An 18,009-nucleotide genomic window follows, 5' to 3' on the forward strand; every position below is an offset into this window, starting at 1 on the left:
TTCGAACCCGCCACCTTAGGTGTACGTGGCGGGCGCCTTAGCCGGTTGAGCTATAGGCGCCGAGCCATGAGTAACTTTCTTAAATTAATAATGTAATATTAAAAATGAACATAATGGAACAGAACAAAGTTTGAAAATAGACCTAAGCATATGTAGACATTTAATTTATGATAAATGATGGCATTGTAGAGGAGTGGGTAAAGGACAGTTTTTTTTACTAAATGATACGGAATAATTGAGTATTCATGTATAAAAAATAATGATTTAGACCCATCTCACATCAAGTCTAAAAATAAATTCCAAGTACATTACAGTCTGCAGATTTTTTAAAATAAACAAAAACATGTCCAAAAGGGGGCTATCCAGATGGCCAACAAACCATCATAATATACAGAAATGTTTACCAATGACATTTAAGGTTATGAAATGTAACAATAAAAGTGAACGAATTACAGCTACACAGAACGTGATGGATGAATCTTATAAACAATGCTGAGGCTGAGCACAGTGGCTCACCCTTACAATCCTAGCACTTTGGGAGGCCAAGGCAGGAGGATAGCTTGAGGCCAGGAGTTTGAGACCAACCTGGGCAACATAGCAAGACCTATCTCTACAAAAAATAATAAAAATTAGCCAAACACAGTGGCACAAGCTTGTAGTCCCAGCTATGTGGAAGGCTGAGGTGGGAGGTTTGTTTGAGCCTGGGAATTTGAGGCTGCACAGAGCAGTGACCATGCCACTCAACACCAGCATGGGCAACAGGGTGAGACCCCATATCCTAGAAAAAAATAATAATGCTGAACAGAAGCCATCCATATAAACTATATTTGTTGTATGATTCTACTTCTCTGAAGTGAATACAGACAAAACAAAATGACTGTTGTTTAAGGGTACACACTAAGGTGGTAAAACTACAAAACAAAACAAGAAAATGATTATCATAAAAGTTAGCTCTGTCAGAGACAGGAGCTGCAATCAGAAAGGCATATGCAAGATACTTCTGCGGTGCTAAGAGGGCTTGGTTGATTTCTGGGTGGTGGTTACCCAAGTATTTATTCGCCTTACAAATATTCGTTAAGATATATGTGTGGTTTTGGTGGTTTTTTGTAGTTTTTGGCCTGGGCCAGGCTTGAACCTGCCCATCTGGTATATGGAGCTAGCGCCCTACTCCTTGAACCACAGGGGCTGCCCATATGTGTGTTTTATTTACTTTGTGTTATATTTTGTAACTTTATAAGGTTTAAAAAATACAGAGAATACAAATAAAAATAGTACTGCCTTCTAAATAAGATTAGGCTTAATTTTGCTTACAAAATTCACAAACTAATTCAAAAGCAATGAATAGTCCTCACAAACTAATTCAAAAGCAATTAATAGTCCTTTAGATATGAAAATATGATTAAGCTATTTTTCCACAAATTTTAAAAACCTCTGCTGGTTTTTTATTTAATGTCTAGATAAATTTATCATGTAAAAATGTGTACTGGCAATCTTTTTTCTTGTATTTATTACTTAATGTTTTTTGCCCATTTTTCTGTTAGAGTTATCATTTTTTAACTATAAGTATGACTAAGGTAAAGATGTTAACTCCTTCACATATTTGCAGATATTTTCCCTAGATTATCATTTTTTCTGTAGAGGAAAAAGAATTTCATTTTAAAGCAGTCAAATCTGTCTTTTCTACTTTCTTTTTGCTATGAATAGGAAGTCTCTTATTTAATAATCCCATTATTAAATAAATGTTAACTGTACTTTTATTTGTTTTTGAGACAGAGTCTCACTTTGTCACCCACCCTGGGTAGAGTGCCGTGGTGTCCTCAGTCACAGCAACCTCCAACTCTAGGACTGAAGCGATTTTCTTGCCTCAGCCTCCCAAGTACTAGGACAACAGGTGCCCACCACAATGCCTGGCTCTTTTTAGAGATGGGGTCTCTCTTTTGCTCAGGCTGGTCTTCAGCCTGTCACCTCAGGCAGTCCACCCACCTCAGCCTCTCAGATGGTAGGATTACAGGTGTGAGCCACCATGCCCGGCCCATATTTTCTTATTATTCCTTTATGGTTAAATTTTTCCATTGAATTTTTTAATCCATGAATATATTTTTATATTTGGTGTGTAATTTAATAATATTTTTCAAAATATTGATCACCATCTGAGTGAATTCTTTCTCAGTGATTTGGAATGCCATGTCTATCATATGTTAACTACTTCTATAAAGTTAGATTTTACTTCAAGGCTTGGTTTCCTGTTCCATGGGCTTTTCTGCCTATTGCAATGACAGTATTTTAGTTTTTAAATTTAAGTGACAACATTTATCTTTTAAATTCTTTTTTTTTTTCTGAGACAGAGTCTTATTGTGTCGCCCTTGGTAGAGTGCCATGGCATCACAGCTCACACTAACCTCCAACTCTTGGGCTTAAGTGATTATCTTGCCTCAGCCTCCTGAGTATCTGGGACTGCTGGCTCCCACCACAACGCCCAGCTATTTTTTGGTTGCAGTTGTCGTTGTTTAGCAAGCCCAGTCTGGGCTCAAACCTGCCAGCCTTGGTGTATGTGGCCAGCACCCTACTCACTGAGCTACAGGTGCTGAGCCCTTTAAATTATTCTTAGGAGTGAGTGGTAAAAAGTCTTTTTTTAAAGTAAGTTTTATTTATTCATTTATTTTATTTTTTGAGACAAAGTCTCACTATGCTTCCCTGCACAGAGTGCTGTGGCATCACAGCTCACAGCAACCTCAAACTTTTGGGCTTAAGTGATTCTCCTGCCTCAGCCCCCCCGGTAGCTGGGACTACAGGCACCAGCCACAGTGCCCGGCTATTTTTGTTGTTGTTGTTGTTGCAGTTGTCATTTTTGTTTAGCTGGCCTAGCCAGGTTCAATCCCGCCAGCCTGGGTGTATGTGGCCGGCCCCCTACCCACTAAGCTGCAGGTGCCACCCAAAAGTAAGTTTTAATACTATATTAATCTTCCTGCTTTCCATTAAAACATATAAATGGTATCTTGTTTGAAGATAAAAATTTGAATTCATGTTTCAGAGTATTGTTCTCCCCCACTGAAGCTTCAGAAACATACGTAATAGTACATCTGTACTTCAATTATTTTAAATCATATATTTGAGACTATTTAATAATATAGTGATTCTGTTTATTTTAAATGCTAGGCAATACAGCGTTGGATTTGAAGTTGTAACAGTTTCTATGGTGGGAGATCCTGGTCCCCATGGCTTTCCAAGGAAATCTAGTGGTGACTATAGGTAATGTTGGCATTTTGACTGTATCTAATTTATATTCACTGTTCGTAACATTATCTTCTATAAACCTTATTCTCATTTTCCTTGAATATAGGTGTGGGTTTTGCTACCTGGAATTAGAAAATATACCTGCTGGGATCTTCAATATCATTCCCAGTACTTTTTTACCTAAACAAGAAGGACCTTTTTTCTTGGACTTTAATAGTGTTATTCCCATCAAGATAACACAACTTCAGTGATGGAGAAATCTCAAAAATTGCTGGATTTATATTTAATACTTACCAAACGTCAATTTCAAATGAAGATAGAGATCTTCAGGATAGAAAACACAACAATCAGAATGAAATTAAATCTCTAAAAACATGTTGCAGCAGAATCTGGTGCTTGTCAGGGCATTTGGTAAGAATTGTGTGTAGTCAGAATTACCTAAATCATCTAGAAGCACTGTTTACATGGTTTTGTGTATATAGAGTTGGCTTCTATTTAGGGGCCATTTTGTATAAAAAGTACATATGATTAAAAATTAGACTGAGTCATCACTGTGAGATGTCTTTGATAAAGGGATAAGAGAACTTAGACTAGGTGGGGAAAATGAGGGGCATAGATTCATTGAGTGGAATGCTAGGCTAGTTTGATATCCTGAAATATTTACATGATGTTTCCCTTTTTTGCAGAGCATGTTATAAGTTAAAGCTACTTATATTGACTCCACTGTACATCTTGGGCAACTGATTACCAAATGAATTGTTACCATAACTAATTTTAACATTATTTATGGTTTTAAATGTTTATTACTGCCCAGATGTTAGAATAAAGCTTTAAAAAGTACTAATTAACTTAGCATGAAGATGTTCATGCTTAAGAATGAAGGTTATAGGCAGGTGCAGTGGCTCACACCTGTAATCCTAGCACTCTGGGAGGCCGGTGGATTGCTAGAGCTCAGGGGTTAGTGACCAGCCTGAGCGAGAGTGAGACCCCCATGTCTAAAAACAGCAGGCGTTGTAGCAGGCACCTATAGTCCCAGCTACTCGGGAGGCTGAGGCAAGAGAATCACTTGAGCCCAAGAGTTTGAGGTTACTGTGAGCTATGACGCCACAGCACTGTACTAAGGGTGACAAAGTGAGATTCTGTCTCAAAAAATAAATAAAAAAAGAATGAAGGTTATTGATGTTAGATACCTAGCTCCCAATGAATCATGTAGAGAACTGATGTAAGTTCACTGTTGTAGTTTTTATTTTTTAACATAGTAATTGGAGACATGGAGGACATGACAATTTAATTTGTATTGTCTTTTTAAAATTGCTCTGTAACTTATGCTGTTATTAGTAATAGCACTTTGAAGAAATTGAGAATTTAATATATGGTGAATGGGTTATATAGCATTGAGAAAAAGTGACTTGCCAAGATACTAGTGTTGTGTAAATTCCCAGTTTACATAAAAATCCATCAGAACATTGTTCAAAGTTTTAAAGATCTAAAAATAAGGTGGGATTTTTCATTATCTCTACTTTATAATTATCAAATCTTCTTATTTTGTATTTCTACTACCTTCAACTGAAATAAAATGTTTATACTGATGAAAACCATATTTTAACTTAGACTGACTTATTAAAAGATCTCATCTGTGTTCCATCTAAAAGAGAACAAATTATTTTCATGAAAATACATGATTCAACAAAACTGTCTTCCTTTACATAAAATTCAAGATAGTGGTAAATTGGCTCAGCTCCCATTGCTCAGTGAGTAGGGTGCTGGCCACATATACCAAGGCTGGTGGGTTCAAGCCCAACCCAGGCCTGCTAAACAATGATAACTGCAACCAAAAAATAGCTAGGCATTGTGGTGGGAGCCTGTAGGCCCAGCTACTCGGGAAGCTGAGGTAAGAGAATCACTTAAGCCCAAGAGTTGAAGGTTGTTGTGAGCTGTGATGCCATGGCACTCTACCAAGGGTGACATAGTGAGACTATCTCAAAAAAAAAAAAGAAAAAAAGATAGTGGTAGATTATTTCCCTGAGATTTCACTTTTGGAATTATTTAGGGCTTTCAAATTTTAGCTTGTTTTAGGTGGATTAATTTGACTAGTTTTCTCATTTAAAGAAAAAATTAAAAGGATAAGAGCTATATTATTAACACATGATTTGAACCTATTGTTAAAGAACTTATAAAGGGGGCGGGGCCTGTGGCTCAGTGGGTAGGGCACTGGCCCCATATACCAAGGGTGGCGGGTTTGAACCCAGCCCCGTGCAAACTGCAACAAAAAAAATAGCTGGGTGTTATGGCGGCTGCCTGTAGTCCCAGCTACTCTGGAGGCTGAGGCAAGAGAATCACCTGCCCAGGATTTGGAGGTTGCTATGAGCTGTGACACCACAACACTCTACCACAGGCGATAAAGTAAAACTCTTGTCTCTACCAAAAAAAAAAAAGATCTTATAAAGGATGCAAACAAAACTTAATCGCTGCCCTCAGATCTATTGGAGGAAATCTGTATATGAGCGATTAAATATATTGTGGTGCTAAAGTTTATAATAGAGCTCTAGACATAGTGCTACCATCATTAAGGAAAGGTTAATTTGGATTGGGCCAATATAGGGCTTGAGTAATTGATACTTTGACCAGAGACCTTATAGGTGAAACTTAAAAAGATTGACTAAAAAAAAAGTAGCTAGCAGTTACTGATACACTATGTATCCAATGTGTATATTTTTCTTTTTAATTTAATTTTCCCAGTAGCTGAATGAAGTACAGATACCATATTTCCTTCCTGCAAACTGAGGAAATGAACCTAGGACTTAATGATCTTGCAGGTTCCCAAGTCATCTTTCCACAGCCCTTTCCATCTTGGGGCAGCAAGCACCACACAGAAAGGAACAAGAGCAGACCTATATTTTAGAGAAAGAAAACAGTTCCAACCTTTCTGAGGTTCTAAATCACAACAGAGAGTGAGTCAGAGTTGGAATGGGAAAAACTAGTCAGCCAAAGGAAGGGAGAGGATAACTCAAGTTTCTAATTTCAGCACATGGGCAGATGCGTAGAGAAATTCAGAGAAAGTAAGTTTAGATACAAAGTAAAATTCTCCAGAATATCTACATGTAGAATCAGTGTGGTGGTATAATACATGAGATCACCTAGAAGAATCAGAAGTCAAATGCTACCTAGATGTCCAGAACTGTTTTGGGGGAAATCTTTGGAAAATGTTTTTAAGTTCTTAGAAGCGGTAACTACAAAAAGTGACAACATGAGATACAAAAAAAACAGGGAGGTTGGGGGCAGATGAATTCTTGTCAGTGGATGGGGAATTCCCAGAAGAGAATGTCAGTTACAGCAAAGATTAAAAAGCTGCAGTGACAGGACCAGGGCAGGGAGCTTGGCTGCCCAGCATATGGCTGCTCTTCATGAGAAGTAAAGCTCTTTTTCCAAAGTATAAACCTTGGTATTATTTTTGGTTAACTGGCAACCGCTAAGGGACCCAGGGATACCTCATTTCCCCTAGCAGGATTGGCAGTGAATGCACTGACATCTGTGTGAGCCTATTGGGCCAGCTCATTTATCTCCCTGACCTCACTGGAAGAAACTCTGGTAAGCTCCCCTGATCCAAGGACAAAGATCTGAGACTTTATTCTCTCTACCCCTGCCCTTCAATGTCTCCCCAGTTCTAGTTCCCTCCATTTTGGACCCCAGAGGAAATTGTCTTTGTAGGTGCCAGGTTTAGAATCAGCTGTTTCCATGAGGGTTTATGAGAATGCTCGTGTTCTAGCACTTGTGGGGGAAGACACTCTCATAAATGTTAAGTACAATAAAAAAGTAAAGACATGAGAAGGAAAGCCCAGTTTTTGGAAATTCCTTCCCACTTTCATTTTCTGCAGTACTTATTTGAAATTTCTAGTCATTCATAAAATCTTTCATGGCTTTCACTAAAGTAATAAACCATTTGAACTAGAAATCCACCACACAGATTATGAACATGGAACTGCTGAAGAACTTTAAGCTCTCCCACTTTGGGCTGTATGCCAGATGATGTTTTTTAAGAGGGAAGAAAAAATGCAATGCCTCATTGGCATGATTTTTTTTTTTTTAAGTCAAGAAAGTCTCTGTGTCTTTACTAGAAGTTGAGGCCCTGGTGCAGGGGGATTTTACGAGATCTGAATGGACCCTAAAGGTAACTAGGAGAATTTGAGTATAATGTTTAATATTCTTATTTTTAAACATAGTAAAGGGGACTTGATGAACTTTTCTAGATGAAATATTAACTACAAGGTAGAACCTCTTTATTTGATACAGCAAAGGATTATCTTTTCTGAAAATACTTTAATTCTTGTGATTGGCCAACCATGTACTTTCTCCCATAGTCTGCTTTAATATGAAATGTGCAGATTCACAAGACCACTAGGGAGAGGATCCAAGATAGCATCTAATTCTCAGCCATGAATGGACATTTGATCCACCTGGGGAATTTTTAAAAGTCCAGTGCCCGAGTGAACGTCCAACTCAGTCTCTGGAGGTGAGGTCAGACTGCAAATGTGCTCCGGCTTGAGAACCACTCCTCCGCATGGCTTCCTTATCCCCACCACTGTGCCCTCTCATTGCCTAGCTTTAGTAGCAACAAAAGTGGAATTCTAATCCAAACCTTAGTAATTGGGGCTTAAATCATTAGGATTGAAGACCTTAATTGAAAATGAGAACATGTGACTTCTACCTCTAGGCAACCTCTTGCCAGAAGGAAAAGCAAAGTTAAGCAGCACTTAAGTCACAAAGTTTTCTTATGCTGTTTTTATTACACTCAAGGTATTAGGACAGGTACAAAATAATCTTGTCATTAAGATACTGCATCAGTCGAAAAAAATTACTACTGTATGAAGAGATTTACAAATGACTTAATATACAAGCTGTGACAGAACAATTTCAGAAGGGGTTGCTTTTTTTTAGAAATGCAAAATTTTTTAACAAAACGGGGCAAATAAAATATTGTTCTAAATGTGCATAACCATGAAAACGTTAAAGAAAAGCAGTCTTAACACTATTAGCATAACAGACTCCATTGCTTCTATGTAACAGCCTTTGCCAGCACATGCCTACTCCCTCTCCTAGCTTTAAGAAACGGTTTCCTCTAAGGAATACTAGTGCAGCATAACCCTTAAGTAATTTAAAATTATAGCCTACAGAGAAATGAACACTTTGTCAATCTAATAACAGTGGCAACCATTCTTCACATGCACTTCTCATAGAATAAATCCCTTTGGCTGGCAGGATAAGGTTTATGGTATTAGAACCTTCTTTCCCACAGCCACAAATCCCTTTCTATGATATTTCTCTGCTACCCATGTTCCCCCCCCCCACCCTCATCCCTGACACCAGCATTCACCTTTCCCACCCCAAAAGTGCAGCTCATGGTAACCTTTCTAGAAAATGAGTGGCCCGGCATAACACTTTGTAAGAGCCCCTCTGAACACCAGAGGTGATGAAAATGAAGTGTGTTCTTGGATTTTGTTGTTGTTGTTTTGTTTGGTAAGCCTTCAAAAAAGGTGTGCTCTGAATGTTCAAACTTATGTTTTTTGTGTGTGGCCATTTTTTATTTCATTAAGAAACCCTGGGTTGTAATGGAGAGAATAGCTCCATTTTCTCCAAATTGAGGGTGAGAAAAGGGAAAGAGAAGCAAGCTGTTGCCCCCACTTTGGCTTAGCTCCCCAGCCCTCTTCCTGGCTCTGGTTCTTTCATAGGAACTGTTATAGTTATTGCTTCCACAACGCTGTTACACAGAATGTTCCACAGAGGCTGTGGACTTGGTCACAGTCCACCTGCAACAACTCTGATCTGAAAAACAAACCAGCCTACAAACTCTTATCCAGAAGAAAAATCTTCAGCCCTCAAGGTCACCGAAACCTCTTTAGTGCAGTTTAGAGTAAATGCTTAAGATTTGGCATATAGTAAATGATTATTGGCACAATGTCCTCCAGTTTCATGTATAAATATTGATATGCACGTGGCCCGGGCCCTGGGTGGATCAGCCGATCTGCACCATCTTTATGTCAGTGATAATCCTGTCTCTTCCCTTTGCACACTGGAGAGAGAGCTGCGTCATCCGGTTCTCCAAGGCCTGGCCCTCGGGGGAAGTGCTGCTTTGGCTCTTACTGCTGCCACCACTGCCAGTGCCATTGCTGAGACCCCGGTTGTTGTTGGTTTTGTCACTTGTTTTATTCTCTGCCCCTTCTGCCCTGTCTCCTACGGAAATACAAAGATTACCAAAAGTGAGTATTGACGATTCGCAGTCCCCCAGACCCAGGCCGACTCCGCCCTTTAGAACTCCCGGTGTTGCCCGTTGTACACAGCAGAGATGGTTCTCCAGCACATCATCACCTACTGCTTTTCTTCCTCATGGTGTTTTATATATTCTTTAGAGATGAAGTTTGTCATATTCATTTTATAGCTGGGAGACAAACCTCTCTAGCATGTGTTTGCAAGGGGACTATTCTGATGAGCGACACCGAACCTAAGCTCTACTTCACAGAAGCTGAGGAGAGCCAGAAACCACCCCCCAGAACGGCATTTAGGAATAGCCTCAGTGATTAAAACCAATAGCACATATAGAGAGACCCAGAAATGTAGCTCTGGGGCACCAAGATTTGGCAAAGGTGTAGAACAGTGCTAAGATCAGACTGCAAAGCCTACGTGTCATCTGGGACGGGAAGAAACTGCAACTCACCTCGTTCTACCTCACATTCAGGAGAGGAGGCCCCACTGCATTCACTTCGAGGGCCCAACACTGGGAATATCATCCCAAACTCTGAGAGGGACACAGGGCTGGGCAGATCCAGGCTGCCAGGCCTCACCACAACAGGAAACTGGTCAGGCATTTCAGACGGACTTGTTGGTCCTGAACTGAAGCTGGACACGGACTGGGTTTCTGAGTCATCTTCAGACACAAAGTTGCTACAGTTGTCATCTTCAAAGGCCTCGGAAGCCACTAGGATGAGAGCAAAAGCCTGTCACATGGGGTTTGTCAGTTAGCTCACTCCTCAGACACCTCTAAAAGTCCTTGCGGCTGTCAGCAGGACACAGCATGGGGCCTGCAGACTTTCTGCCACTGTGAGCACCTCATGGAGTAATGTGATGTCTCAAGCCTGTAGGTCCAGCCTCTAAAGCAGCTTAAAGGGCAGCAGCTGGGAACTGAATCCCACGGACATTCATTCAGTAGGGTACAATAACCTTGTAACCCTGCCTAGAAATTGGTATCATCAGACACTGCTTAAAAACGGAGATGAATTCAGCCACAGATCAGGACCTTGTCATCTCATTCCTCCGCAGACAGATTCACATATGCACAGGAAAAGGTGCTGGCCCTTTGTAATGTACCCTAAACAAAGCCAGTTGGATTTATAGGCTTTTTTCCTTCCAAAGCAGAAGCAGCAAAATTATCTTCCAGGTAACTTCTGATCTCATAAAAGACACTCAAAACCTACTTAGATCTGGCGGCGCCCATAGCTCAGTCAGCAGGGCGTCGGCCACATGCACCAAGGGTGGTGGGTTTGAACTAAGCCCAGGCCTGCCAAACAACAATTACAACAACGAAAAAAATAAAATAGCCAGGCGTTGTGGTAGGCACCTAAGTTCCAGCTACTTGGGAGGCTGAGGCAAGAGAATTGCTTAAGCCCAAGAGTTTGAGGTTGTTGTGAGCTGTGATGCCACAGCACTCTACCGAGGGTGCCACAGTAAACTCTGTCTCAAAAAACAAACAAACAAAAAAACTTGGCTCAGCTCCTGAGGCTCAAGCAGCTAAGGCACCAGGCAAATACACCTGAGGTGGTGGGTTCAAATCCAGCCGGGGCCCACCAAACAATAATAACAGCTGCAACCAAAAAAATAGCAGGGCACTGTGGCAGGCACCTGTAGTCCCAGCTGCTTGGGAGTTGGAGGCAGGAGAATTGCTTGAGCCCCAGGAGTTGAGATTGCTGTGAGCTATGATGTCACAGCACTCTACCCAGGGTGACAGCTTGAGGCTCTGTCTCAAAAAAAAACCTACTTAGATCACTATTTGCTACAAAAGAGCAGAGTCCTTGACAGTCTTCAGCGATTTTCTGTCAGCCTGCACAAAATCCCACTTCTTTTTTTTTTAAGACAGAGTCTCACTTGCCCTGGGTCGAGTGCGTGGTGTCACAGCTCACAGCAACCTCCAACTCTTGGGCTTAAGCAAATCTCTTGCCTCAGCCTCCCAACTAGCTGGCACTACAGGTGCCCACCACAACATCCAGCTATTTTTTGTTGCAGTTGTCATTGTCATTTAGCTGGCCTGAGCCAGGTTCGAACCTGCCACCCCCTTGGTGTATGTGGCTGGCATCATAACCACTGTGCTACGGGTGCCAAGCCACAATCCCACTTCTTATTAGATCTTTCCTACTCCCCGCCCCCACTCTGTAAAAACAGCCTTATAGCATTCCATAGAGCAGTGGTTCTCAACCTTCCTAATGGCGCAGTGTATTTTCCTTGTTAAAAAGGGGTCGCAACCCACAGGTTGAGAACTGCTGCCATACAGGATTATTATGTAATGATAAGTTCTGTAATTCTGGGACAGAAAATGGGCTCAGAGCTGAATTCGGATCCTAACTCCACTACTTCCTGCATGTCCTCCGTCTTCTGCAGCCACCATGCTGTGTCTTGCTGCCTGACGGCATCTCGGAGCTTCATGATCCCACCCATACAAGAGTTGTGAGACAATAGTAAAGTAACTCACACATAGTTATGGTTTAAATTATAGTTTCCTTTTCCTTGGACCTGGCCCTTAAACATTTCATATTACTAAAGAACTTTTGAGGAAGAAGCCTGGAACAGATCCAGGAGGGATTATTCCACAGAAAAGGAAATATGCAAAGATAGTGTTTGATTAATATAGCAGCGGTCAAACCTATTATCAGTTTTCCAAGAGGTGATGTCCCTGGGAACAGAGGTCTCTGGGTGCCGGGTATTGTTTTTTCATCTAATCCTAAATCACCACTTACATAATAGATAGTATATGATGGGTCCCATTATATTCCCCATTTTTACAGATGAGAAAAACCAAGATATAAAGTTAAGGCCTTGCCCACATCAGGCACTGGGAGTGATGTGAATCATTCCAATTCCAAAGTTTCTATTCTTAGATAACTCTTCTCAGAGCCTTGAACATTCCAGTGTCTACTTTGACTCTCAGAGGCATGAAAGTGTAACATTTCCCAAAAGTATTTGACCACAGAATCCTGACTCTGAGGAACACAGTGTTCCATCCAAATTAGGAATGGCCAAAAATAGCCCTCAGAGCTGGGTATGGTGGTAGATCCCTTGAGCTCAGGAGTTCAAGACCATCCTGACCAAGAGTGAGACCCCATCTCTACTAAAAATAGAAAAACTAGCTGGGTGTCATGACAGACAACTGTAATCCCAGGTATTCGGGAGGCTAAGACAAGAGGATCACTTGAACCCAGGAGTTTGAGGTTGCTGTGAGCTATGACACCACAGCACTCTACCCAAGGTGACAGATAAGACTCTCTTTCAAAAAAAAAAAAAAGAAAGAAAGAAATAGCCCTCAGGCCTGCCTAACTCTCTCAGCCCTTTCACTGGAGACCCTTGGACAGCACACCCCTGGAAGCAAGTCACACATGCCTCATGATATCTGCACTTGCCCATGGACCCCTACTTACCAGAAATGGTATCTGGCTCTGGCTTGCTTCCCGACAGGTCCTCCACAGACGTGCTGCTGCCCTCAGCCCCAACGCCGCAGCCCCGAGGCCCCATGGCACTGGAGCGCCGCCGCTCATGGATCTCGTCCGAAATCATCTCCAGGTTCTTCAGGGCAGTCTTGTATTCCCCTTTTGCCAAGGTCAGTTTGGCCTGCAGGTCATCCACGGTCTTCTTCAGTTGCTGGTCAGCACAAGAGACTCAGTAAGTGAAGACAGCCCCTACTGGCCTTGAGATGTTTTTTGAATGACAGGTTCAGGAACATTTTCTGCCCATCACTGCACTTCTAAGCATTTTTGAAGCCAAGGCTAAGGGCTTGATTACTCTTACCACAGCTACCCATTCACCAGTTTCTCCCCACCCCGGCACTTTCCATCCAGGTGACAAACTCTAATACTCTACCAGTGAGAAACTCTCAATGGTAGAAGAAACCCCATCAGGGAACAAAAATGAGCCAATACATCAAAGTCCCACAGTGTAGCCACTGTGGTTTGTGGGTTTGTGGTTCTCAAACTCAAGCTTGCATCAGAATCCCCCTGGAGCTCTCTTTAAAACACAGATTGCAGGATTCCAATTCCCGAATCTGTGAGTAGGTGTAGGGTATGGCTGGAAATTTGCATGTCAATCAAGTTTCCAGGTGATACTGATGGTCCCAGGAGCATGCCGAGATCCCCCAGACTAGTATAGTACAGAGGCTGAATGGTAGAGAGACATTCAGAGACCAACACCATTTTATTTATTTATTTTTTTAATTTGGAGACACTTATTCACCCTCAGTAGAGTGCTGTGGTGTCACAGCAACCTCCAACTTTTGGGCTCAAGCAATTCTCTTGCCTCAGCCTCCCAAGTAGCTGGGACTATAGGTGCCCCAACATGGCCAGCTATTTTTTAGAGATGGAGTTGCACTCTTTCTCAGGCTGGTCTCGAACCCATGAGCTCAGGCAATCCACCCCTCTTGGCCTCCCAAGTGCTGGGATTATAGGTGTGAGTCACCATGCCTAGCAACCAACACAATTTTAAAGTGAAAATTGAAAACTCTATAAAGAATGTGTCTCTCCACTATTCTCTTCTAACAAATGGGTCATTAAAAAACCTGCTACCACAGAAAAGTGGAGCTTTGAGTGCAGAAAAGTCCTATTAGTGACAAAGCCCAAGGCCACACATACCTCAAGCTGCACATAGTACTTTGCCTTGAGTTCAAAATAAGGCCTGCAGAAGACAGGAAGGAAAACCATGAGTCACATGACACGATGACACACAACTAACTCTGCGAGAGGAATCAGAGGCATTAGCTACACCTGGCAGGTCACCCTTCCAGGATTTTGTAACTAACAGCACATAAGGTGGATGTGATGGTGATGCGCCCAGCTCTGGGGAGCACCAGAGAGAGCGGCTGAGCTCACCTAGGACTGTGCTGACCAGAGGCCTATCTCCAGACACGGGGAACCCACATGCACACAGGTATCCTGGGGATGCTGCACCCTCATTCACTTCCCTCTCTGGGAAGCCTGTTCAAGGCCACACCCCGTATGCCCAGACTTGAAGGTGGCCTGGTCTGCTCTCTGACAACGAGAAGCAGATAAGGCTGGAGAAGGGGCTGCTCCAACCCCTCGGCTGAGGTCACCTGGGAAAAGCCAAGGTCACATAAGGGCCATGAGGTTGGTCCTCCTGGACCTGTCCAGGATGGGAAGCATTAGGTGGCTGTCAGACCCAGCTGCATCATGGGCAAGAGAGAGGACAAGAAATGCCAACATTCTACCAGGCCCCTGGGTTCCCGGTCAGCCAGAAGAGCCTGGTTCTCCTTGGGAGAATTAAGAGTAAACCAACACTTTCTTCTTGAACTCTACAACCTTCATAAAGCTCCCAAATCCCATATCCTAAGGATCCAGATGGATGACAAGGACACTGAGGGACCACCATTGATGAGTGTGGAAAATGTGAAAGTGGGAAAAGAATGGGGGGCCCCCCTCAGGTGCTATCATGTGACCAAAAGAGCAGACACCAGCCTGCTCAGGGTGTGGAGAAAGTGACTGGTCATGGCAGAGCACAGCGAAGGTGTCCAGGCAAAAGGAACACAAACACCCATGCCAAGGACAGAGAACAGGAAGCAGAGTGGGACTGAAGTGCGGGTCAGAGAGTCAGGCGGGCACCGAGGAGGCTTGGAAGCTATTCCATGGAATACAGATTGACATTTTGTAAATCTAGGCAGACAGGACCTACCCACTTTGGGATCTATGCCCTTCTCAAGTACAAAAAGCTTGACAGAGTATAATCAGAGGATTCCTTTTCTGAACAGGTTAATTGACGAGCATGTGTGAGATATGTGTGCAGGGATTTGGCAAACACCCACCACACTGACACCAAAAAGCAGCAGCAGCAAAGGCTGCTCCTCCAGCCTCCTCAGGTATTGACGTACAGACAATGCCTGTGCCTGCCCTCCGGGTCAGGGAGAGGTGCCAGTGCAGTGGGAAGGAGGTTTGCAACCCTCTCCTCCTGCCCCCATCAAAAAATTGCCACATATACATATCTGTATACACAGGTCAACCCCTGACACACACACACCAAAAACCAAGTCAAAACAAAAATGCACCAGTTAAGTAAATGTGCCAGCAAATGGTTAGATGTTATTATACACATCCACATACACCTGTACATTAGAAGGGAGTGAGTAGAAATCACAGAGCACAGGTAGGTACCATGGAGTACAGAGCAGAAGAGGATGAAACTCTTTGAAGATTCTCTCCCCCTGCATTGGAACCTTTCCCTCACCTGGAGAAGGGCTGGCCATCTGCCAATCTTCCAGCTAACCAACCCCTGGCATCCACTGTCCCGAGCACAGGCATTCAATAGTAGCCCTGAATGTGCATTCTGCTCTAACTCTGTGTTTGACTGTTGGGTCTCTCTCAGTCCAGCAATTGGGAATAAAACAGGAGGCTTATCCCCAAGAGACACAGTTGTGTTTGCCCACTAGGATCATTATCATGTAAAAATATATAGTGTTATAGTGAGGAAAGACTGGATAAAACCATTAAAACCAGGCTGGCAGCATTTCCTCAGCTCTTGATCCACAGGGAACATGTACACTGTGAACACAGCTCATCCCCACTTGTAGTAAACCAAGAGATGAGGCCTTGTCCACACTGTCAGCCACAGAACAAAGCTGCAACCTGAGTTTCCCAGATCCCAACCAATGGGCCATTTAATAGTTCCGTTTTTGAAATTCCTGTTTCTGCATGTTGGGAGTCAGCCATATCCAGAGCAGCCCACCCCTCAGCATCCTCTGCCTCTGGAGAGGAGGGGGCAGGGGAGCCTGGGCAGAAGCTCTGGTGAGGCCCACAGTCCATGTTAAAGGCTTGCTCAGGCTGGTCCTGAAGCGTATGACACAATGCAAGGTTAAGGAAAGGCAGCAGAGGAGGATACCCACATGGCCCCAGGCAGGGCTGTGCCGGGACTTACTTGGACTTGTTGATGGCTCTCTTGAGTTTCTTCTCCAGCTGTCGCATGCGGCCCATGGCGGCATTGTACCTGGCCGCTGTCTCCTTGTGCACCAGCTCACTCCTTGTCTTGGTCTGCTCCGCCTCCATGACCTTCAAACAAAAGTAGAGATCAGCTCAGAACAGCTCCTGCTTGTGCTATTATAACATTTTCTTAGAGAATATTTTTTGAGGAGAAAGATCAATGGGCAGACTAAGAATACACTAACTTCCCAATAAAATAGTATTTTAATTGGCTGTGGCCAGGCCAGGCACTGTGGCTCACACCTGTAATCCTAGAACTCTGGGAGGCCAAGGCACATGGATTGCCTGAGCTCAGGAGTTTGAGAACAGCCTGAGCCAGAGTGAGACCTCTTCTCTAAAAATAGCCGGGCACTGTGGCAGGCACCTGTAGTCCCAGCTACTTGAGAGGCTGAGGCAAGAAAATCACTGGAGTCCAAGAGCTGGAGGTTGCTGTGAGCTGTAATGCGATGGCACTCTACTGAGGGTGACAAAGTAAGACTCTGTCTCAAAAAAATTAAAAAATAAATAATTGGCTGTGGTGGTGACTGGAAAAGAAAATGGAAAACCAGGCTGGGCGCCCACAGCTCAATGGTTAGAGTGAGAAAAAAAAAAAAAAAAGAAAGAAAAGAAAATGGAAAAATAAAAGTCGGGAAAATTTGAAATATTTTTCTGATTCAGTAGATGTTCCACTGTGGTCGTCTTCTTTTTTTTTTTTTTTTTGAAGACAGAGTCTTACTTTGTTCCCCTCAGTAGACTACTGTGGCGTCATAACTCACAGCAACTTCCAACTCTTGCCCCAAGTAGCTGAGACTACAGGCGCCCACCAGTTCCACTGCCTTCTGCTCAGGGTTCCTGGTTCTACCCAGCCACCTTCAGCTCTTCCTGCTCCCCTTTGGGGCAAGGGTCTGATACAGAGGCAGGTGGCCAGACAGCACCAGTGGGAACTCAAAAGATGTCAAGGAACCAGAAGAACACCCAAGAACTAGCAGTGCCAGGCATGACGGCAGCAGAGGCCACAAGGCAATGCTCATTTCAGCTCTTTGATCCTTTCCCCAATATCCTGACTTAGCTGGCTGGACACAGAAGAATCCAGGATCCAGAAGAGTCAGAACCTAGTCACATTCAGAGCTGGGGGCAGTGTCTCCTGCCTATAATTTTGGCAACTTGGAATTCTGAGGTGGGAGGATTGTTTGAGCCCTATTATTCAAAACAAGCTTTGGCAACATAGGGAGACTTTGCCTCTTAAAAGAAAAGAAAAATTAGCTATACTGTGGTGATATAAGGTACTCAGGAGGCTAGGGCTAGGGAATTACTTGAGCCCAGGAGTTGTGAGATTGCTGTGAGCCATGATTGCTAGCCAGAGCAACAGAGTGAAACTGTCTTAGTCTCAAAAAAAAGTCATTCATATCAGATTTTGAGGTTTATAAAAATTCATTACCAGGAAACTAGTTAAGCCTGTTGATAAAAATGAGTTCAAAAATCAATAATCGGCTCGGCGCCTATAGCTCAACCGGCTAAGGCGCCAGCCACGTACACCTAAGGTGGCGGGTTCGAATCCCCAGCC

At 43.1% G+C, this 18,009-nt stretch overlaps 2 protein-coding genes across 2 annotated transcripts in view; one reads left to right on the forward strand and one right to left on the reverse strand.

Moving 5' to 3' along the window:
• The window catches only part of CAPN7 (calpain 7), a 41,146-nt gene extending 37,535 nt beyond the window's left edge, over positions 1-3,611 (forward strand). Inside the window, exons 19-21 of the mRNA XM_023512667.1 lie at positions 1,542-1,563; positions 3,157-3,249; positions 3,341-3,611. Coding sequence (XP_023368435.1) covers positions 1,542-1,563; positions 3,157-3,249; positions 3,341-3,485 — 260 coding nt within the window. The 3' untranslated portion in view covers positions 3,486-3,611. The remainder of the gene's footprint in view (positions 1-1,541; positions 1,564-3,156; positions 3,250-3,340) is intronic.
• Positions 3,612-7,998: 4,387 nt separating this feature from the next.
• SH3BP5 (SH3 domain binding protein 5) overlaps positions 7,999-18,009 on the reverse strand; it is a 79,123-nt gene continuing 69,112 nt past the window's right edge. The window contains exons 5-9 of the mRNA XM_003781714.3: positions 16,405-16,535; positions 14,115-14,157; positions 12,912-13,131; positions 9,944-10,204; positions 7,999-9,462 (exon numbers count right to left, since the gene is read on the reverse strand). Of these exons, the coding sequence (XP_003781762.1) occupies positions 9,245-9,462; positions 9,944-10,204; positions 12,912-13,131; positions 14,115-14,157; positions 16,405-16,535 (873 nt within the window). The 3' untranslated portion in view covers positions 7,999-9,244. The remainder of the gene's footprint in view (positions 9,463-9,943; positions 10,205-12,911; positions 13,132-14,114; positions 14,158-16,404; positions 16,536-18,009) is intronic.

This window comes from Otolemur garnettii, unplaced genomic scaffold (genome assembly GCF_000181295.1).
Source record: "Otolemur garnettii isolate 467f Iridium unplaced genomic scaffold, OtoGar3 scaffold00002, whole genome shotgun sequence".
NCBI lineage: Eukaryota > Metazoa > Chordata > Mammalia > Primates > Galagidae > Otolemur > Otolemur garnettii.